Source organism: Hyaena hyaena, unplaced genomic scaffold, assembly GCF_003009895.1.
Source record: "Hyaena hyaena isolate Hyena2069 unplaced genomic scaffold, ASM300989v1 scaffold_9, whole genome shotgun sequence".
Lineage (NCBI taxonomy): Eukaryota > Metazoa > Chordata > Mammalia > Carnivora > Hyaenidae > Hyaena > Hyaena hyaena.
The window spans coordinates 7,163,808-7,169,947 of NW_024080641.1; the positions used below are offsets into that span (position 1 = coordinate 7,163,808).

The 6,140-nt window shown below is 57.2% G+C and overlaps 1 protein-coding gene across 1 annotated transcript in view; it reads right to left on the reverse strand.

Moving 5' to 3' along the window:
* Window positions 1–248: 248 nt before the first annotated feature.
* Window positions 249–6,140, reverse strand: part of ITPKC (inositol-trisphosphate 3-kinase C) — an 18,034-nt gene continuing 12,142 nt past the window's right edge. Inside the window, exons 5-7 of the mRNA XM_039246052.1 lie at window positions 4,676–4,777; window positions 3,965–4,036; window positions 249–1,665 (exon numbers count right to left, since the gene is read on the reverse strand). Of these exons, the coding sequence (XP_039101983.1) occupies window positions 1,462–1,665; window positions 3,965–4,036; window positions 4,676–4,777 (378 nt within the window). The 3' untranslated portion in view covers window positions 249–1,461. The remainder of the gene's footprint in view (window positions 1,666–3,964; window positions 4,037–4,675; window positions 4,778–6,140) is intronic.

Genomic DNA, 6,140 nt, shown 5'->3' on the forward strand with positions numbered 1-6,140 from the left:
CCGTCCCAGAAGCCCCCAAGGGCACAGCTTGAGCGTCTTGGTCACTAGTGTGTGCGTTGTCCAGCACAGAGCCAGGCACCAGAGCAGCAGCTCAGTGAATGCACGCCTAATGCACGAACCAGCGTGCTCCGTGCCTGCATCTCTGTCCCCAGCCCGTCATCATCCCATTACCCTGCCCAGCACTCACGGGGAAATCATGAGCTTTGAGCCCACACGCCCCAGATGAGAAAGAAAAAAAATGCACAAGGTTGACGTTGAATGTGATTTATTGGGGCATCGTCACGGGGGGGATGGAAGCAGATGAAGCGATTTTGCCTCCTGTCCCCCGGCGCTGCCCCAGCTAATGACTACCTCTCATATAAATAAGTATAAAGACAGTTGGTCGGTAGAAAAAGGAGCCGCCTCCTCAGGCCCGGAAGACACTCTAGGGCTTCAGCTTAGGGAAGAGGGAGGTGCCTGGTTCCCAGCCTCCTAGGCTAGGAAGCCAAAGGTACAGGTGTAGGAGGAGGGGGACGGAGGGGCGTCACCCACACTTGAGAAGGTGCTGGGGTCTTTGGTTTGGATCAGGCTGCCAGCCCTGGGTCGCAGCCACCTACGCTGTACCTCTGGAGGAAGGCAGCTCTGATTCCCAAGCCTCCTCTTCCAGATCTGAAAGCCCCCTCCTGCCACCAGTTGGCAAGGAGCAAGGGCAAGGGGGACCGGGGTGGGGGGAGGGAGGCCCGAGGAACGAGGTTGTGCTAGTCAGAGCTGGCACAGGACACGGCTGTGGTCTTGGTCTGCAGGGGGTCAAGAGTTCTGTCAGGAAGGGGGGAGGATCCCATGGGGCCAGGGGAGGGCGGACCGGGCGAACTGGGTCCCGCTCAAGGGCAGCTCTCAGCCCTGCGGTGTCACCCTCCCGAACCTCTCAGCAATGGAATGGCCCCCAGATGAACAGAGGGGTTGTAACTCTCCCAGGCAGACAGGTGGCTCCTGCCTTTGCTCACAGGTGAGGTCTGGTTCCCCCCTGGCACCAGAGAGGACATTCCCCCTTCCCAGGCCTCCAGGAGCCAGCTTGCGGCCAGGAGGGGGCTGACAAGGAGACAGTGATTGCGGTCATCCCTGCGGCGTCACACGTATTCCCCGTGGCACCTGGACTGTGTTCTGTCAGGGCTCCCGGTGGCGTCGTGGCCTCCGGCAGCCCCCTCAGAAACCTCCGTGGCTGGGCAGAGGGCCCGGTCCGGTTCTGATGCGAGGTGGAATGCGGCCATGGGCGCGTCCCCTCTCCAGTCCTTAAAACCTCTGTGTCGTGAAAGAGGCGGGCGCTACCGGGTCTCCAAGGCCCTTCAGACCTTCCGCTCATGTCTCACGTGGTGTGCAGACCAACCCCTCCCATCCCCGAGGTCAACCCCCATGGCTGATCTCGGGGCACTGCCAGCCAGATGGGCACCACCCAATAAATCAACCCGGTGGTGGGCGAGGGGCTCAGCCCTGAGCCAGCCCCTGAAGGAGGCGGATCAAGTTGTCCAGACCCCAGAGGTACCCGTCCTCGCGGTTGCCCTCTGCCCACGGCAGTCGGTGGCTGAGCGTCTGGTGGTCAGGCAGGGCTACTGTCTTGCCGAAGTCGATCATCCAGACCCTGGCCAGGCCGGTGTGGTCGTGCACAAAGAGGAGGGAGCTGCCCACCACCTGCAGGGAGAGGGGAGGGAGGTTAGGGGGAGAGGAAGGCAGCTGAGCGGGGTGCTCGACAGCCTGAACTCTGGAGCCAGGCCATCTGGGTTCAAATCCTGGCTCTTCCACATAACTGGCTAGGTGGCCTTGGGCAGGTGGTCTGACCTGTCTGGACTTCCACTTGCTCCTGTACAGGATGGGGATAATGGAATAACCATAGCATTTGCGGCCAAGGCTGCCGTGCAAGTTACATGCGGGAATTCATCCATAGAAAGCTCTTAGAAGCGTTGCCAGTGTAGCAAACGGACGACAGTGTTACCCATTGCCCTTTGCCAAGCTGGGATCCTGCATGGGAGAAGTGGATAACGCCTTCCCCCTGGAATATCGGCTCAGCCCCAGCACAGGGCTGCCGGTGACCCCAGGCAGGGGACTTCCATTCTCTGGGCCTCAGTTTCCCCATCTATAGAATGGTGACACTGAGGTCACTACAGCATCCCATGAAGCGCTTTGCAGTGCTTGACACACTGCCCTCGGTAGATGTTGGTTTTGGTGTTTTGTTTTTTATTAGAAATAGTACTTCTGGGGGCGCCTGGGTGGCTTAGTCGGTTAAGCGTCCGACTTTCGCTTAGGTCATGATCTCGCGGTTCGTGGGTTCGAGCCCCGCGTCGGGCTCTGTGCTGACTGACAGCTCAGAGCCTGGAGCCTATTTCAGAGTCTGTGACTCCCTCTCTCTCTGACCCTCCCCTACTCACGCTGTCTCTCCCTCTCTCTCCTGGAAATAAATAAAACATTAAAAAAAAGAAAAAAGAAATAGTACTATTGCTTTCATGTAACTCCAGGTGTGCAAGCCCCTTCCCCTTTCCAGTCGGGTTTGAAACCCCAGGTGATGGGGCAGGTGAGCAGGTGGCTGGCAGAGGAGGCAGCCGCCGCCCCGCTCTGGCCGCTGGCATATGGTGAGCGGCCTGGTGCGGCCACGTCTCCCAAAGTGCCAGGGAAATTGGAAGTCCCGATTTTGGTGTGAAGCCTCGTCTTTTAGATGTTGGCAGCTCATTTTTTAAAACGCTAAGTCACCAGGTGGGTGAAACCGAACATGAGTGCAGAAGGGATGAGGTCCCCAGGCCTCCTCTTTGTGACAGGTGTGTAAAGCCCAAGGGCAGCGATGAGGACGAGGAGGGTGACATCTGATGACAATGAACACGACAGTAACAGCTGGCACATGCTGCGGGTTTACTGTGGGCCGTGTTCCCTGGGCCAAGCTCCCATGTACGTTAACCTGCTTCGTCCTCCCCATGCCCAAGGGGCAGGTGCTCTGTTAACCCGTCCTGCCCGCCAGGCGACAGGTGTCCAGAACCACTCCCAGGGGCAGGTGGCTGAGGAGGAGTGCAGAGCGGGATTCGAACCCCAGGTGGCCTGACTCCCAGATCAAGGATGTTTCAGGAGTTGGGAACACCAGGAAAAAGAAGTGGGAGGAGGGGTGTGCCTGGGTGGCTCGTGGCTCGGTCGGTTAAGCGTCCAACTTCAGCTCAGGTCATGATCTCACAGGTCATGAGTTCAAGCCCCATGACGGGCTCTGCGCTGACAGCTCGGAGCCTGAAGCCTGCTTCAGATTCTGTCTCCCTCTCTCTCTGCCCCTCCCCCACTCACACTCTGTCTCTCTCTCTCTCTCAAAAATAAACATTAAAAAAATAATTTAAAAAAGAAGTGAGGATGAACCTAACAGGGGAGGTGGAAGAGCTCGCAGAAATAAGGGAGAGGAAAGGACACAGGCTGCGACATCATTGCCTCACAGACTTCCTGAGACAGCCCCAGATTCCTGGAGACAGAGGAGGCAGGAGGGAGGGACAGGGACGGGCTGCAGGAGGGAGGGACGAGGGAGCAAGCGGGGAGAGCCACCAAATAGGAATGCAGATACCAAACAATCGCTGGAAATAATTAGGATTACAAAGTAATTTAAGAGCAGGGACTTAAATGCACTTCCATCCTGCGAAGAGCATTCGACAGTTGGTCTCACGCTCAGCAGCCCTGCGGGCAGGGAAGCATTGTTCTTCCCCGTGTTAGGAGGAAACTGAGGCCCTGGAAGGTAACTCCCCTACCCAGCATGGAACAGCCTTCATTGCGGGCCGCCCAGCTCAAGCCCCTGAAATCCACCTTGCTGCCTACCCTCAAAAAGCAAACCCCAAAACTTGGGGGTTCCTTTTAATAACTTTGCCCTGTAATCTGTCAGCTGTTTCTCTGTCCCCTCCAGACACACTGAACCCCCGACCCCCCACCCCTGCACACAGGGCCTTCTCCCCTCCCTGGTGGCCGGGGCTCGCACCTCATGGGTCTTGAAGAAGGGGGAGTTCTCCAGAGCTTCACGGAGTTCTTCCAGGCGTGCCACGTACTTTCTCTGTGTGAGAGGGAGCGTTTCGTGTTCAGCACGGGGGGGGGGGCGCGGGTCCTTACCCTTGAGGCCTGACCTCATCCTATACCCTCAAAGGAGGGAGCAGACCCCGGCTGGGAGGGGATCAGGGGAGCCACGGGGAAAATGGGAGGGAGGGGGCTCTCGGGTCCACCGGGGTAACAGACAAGGGCGTGGCTGGGAGAGGACTTGAATACCCACAAGTCCTAGCAGCCCCTCCCACAAGAGGGGGAGTCCAGTCCCTTTCATCTCAGCTGTATCGGAAGATTTGCTCTGGGCAATAAAACAGGGCAGAAATGACGGTGGCCATTCTGAGCCTGGCCAGTCAAGACACCTTACATCTTTCCCTCGTTCTTGGGACCACCTGCTTCTGCGCCGAGAAGGCGCCCAGGCCAGCCTGCTGCATTGTGAGAGCCAAGTGGCCAAGTCATGAGCCAATCACCAGACCCAGGACAGGGCCCTCCTAGACCAGCCAGCTCTCGCCAGGCCACCAGCGGGCCGCAGATGGTGAGCAACGCCAGCCAGTATCGGTCATCCTTGGCCTAAAGCGGATGACCCTTGCCTAACGAGCGACCGCGACGGTGGGGATCTTAAGCTGCTAAAGACAGGGCCCGCTGTGCTGCTCACCAGGATTCCACGGTTCCCGTCCACAAAGTCCTCCAGCACCTTTGTCACCTGCTCCAGCTCCTGTGTCTTCTTGAAATTGGTGTTGCAGGTCCCACTGGCTTTCTGCAGGGCAAGGGGTGAAGGCCCGGTGTCACCTCCCCCTTCTCACGCCTGACACCAAGCAGCCTCAGGCGTTTCCTGGGACCACCTATCTGCCCCCCACACTTGCCAGTGAGCAAGCCCACCTGCTCAGCCCGGGTCAACCCAGCCCCGAATCACACTCCAGGAGTAACCGGTCCTTCTGAGTCTAACCTTGAACCCTGCGGTTGAGCCAGTCCAGCCAAGTGGGCTTTGAAGAGGGGTGGATCTGGCTTTGAACCGTGACTTAGCTACTTCCTAGCTGGGCAGCCCTAAACGAGCCAACACACCGGCCTCAGCCTCAGTTTCCTCACCTGGAAAATAGGGACCGAGTTGGTATTTACTGCCTAAAGCTGGAGTAAGGATTAAAGGAGACTGGATATGTAGGCTGCAAAGCACAGTGCCTGGCATACAACTAAGTAAGCACTCCATAAATGGGACTAATAATGTTTATGTCTGAGGGGGGCACAGAGAAGCCACCTGAGTCGTTCTGCCACACTGTGCCAGGTGCTGTGTGGGCGCTGATAACATGGAGGTAACAGGACAGACACAGTCAGGTGAAGGAGACAGGTATAGAACAATAAGATCTTCACAAAGGGAGAGAATAGAATTATAGAGTGTGGGGAGCCATGAGGAGGTAAAGAGAAGGCCCTGATCGAGCAGGATGGAAATTAAGGCGGGCTTCTTGGAGGAAGCAAAATTTGAAAGGAGACAGGAAAATGACTGGGAGACAGGAAAATTGAGGGGAAAGCAGGGGGAAGAGCAGTCTTGGCAGAGGGAAGAGCATGTGCAGAGGTCCTGTGGCAGGAAAGAACAGAGCTCTTTCAAGGAAATGAAAGCACTGTGGCCTGAAGGGAGACAAGGAGAAAGAGAGAGGGGAGAGATGAGGCTAGACCCTGGAGGGCCCTCTGGGCCAGGGGGCTTCTCCCGAGGGGACTAGGGAGCCATGGAAGGGTTTTGAATAGGAGAATGGCAGTCAGATGCGCAACTTGGAGAGACAGTTCAGGCCAGGCCGTGCACGACGATTCCACTCTTGTCAAAGGAGTTTGGCAATCTCTAGCAACATTCCCAACGCCGCTCATCTCTGACTCCATCTTCCTCCTTCTGGGAATCTAGTCTCCAGGTAAACCTACACACTTGCAAAGTATCTTATGTACAAAGTCATTCACTGAGGCACTGTCTGTAATGGCAAACAGTGGAAACGCAGGTGGCCATCTGTAGGGGACTGTGTCACATCCACAGAAAGCTATTATATAACTGAGGAAGGAAGGGAAGAAGGGAAGAAGGAAGGAAGGAGGGAGGGAGGAGGAGGGAGGAGGGGGGAGGGAGGGAGGGGGAGGGGGGAGGG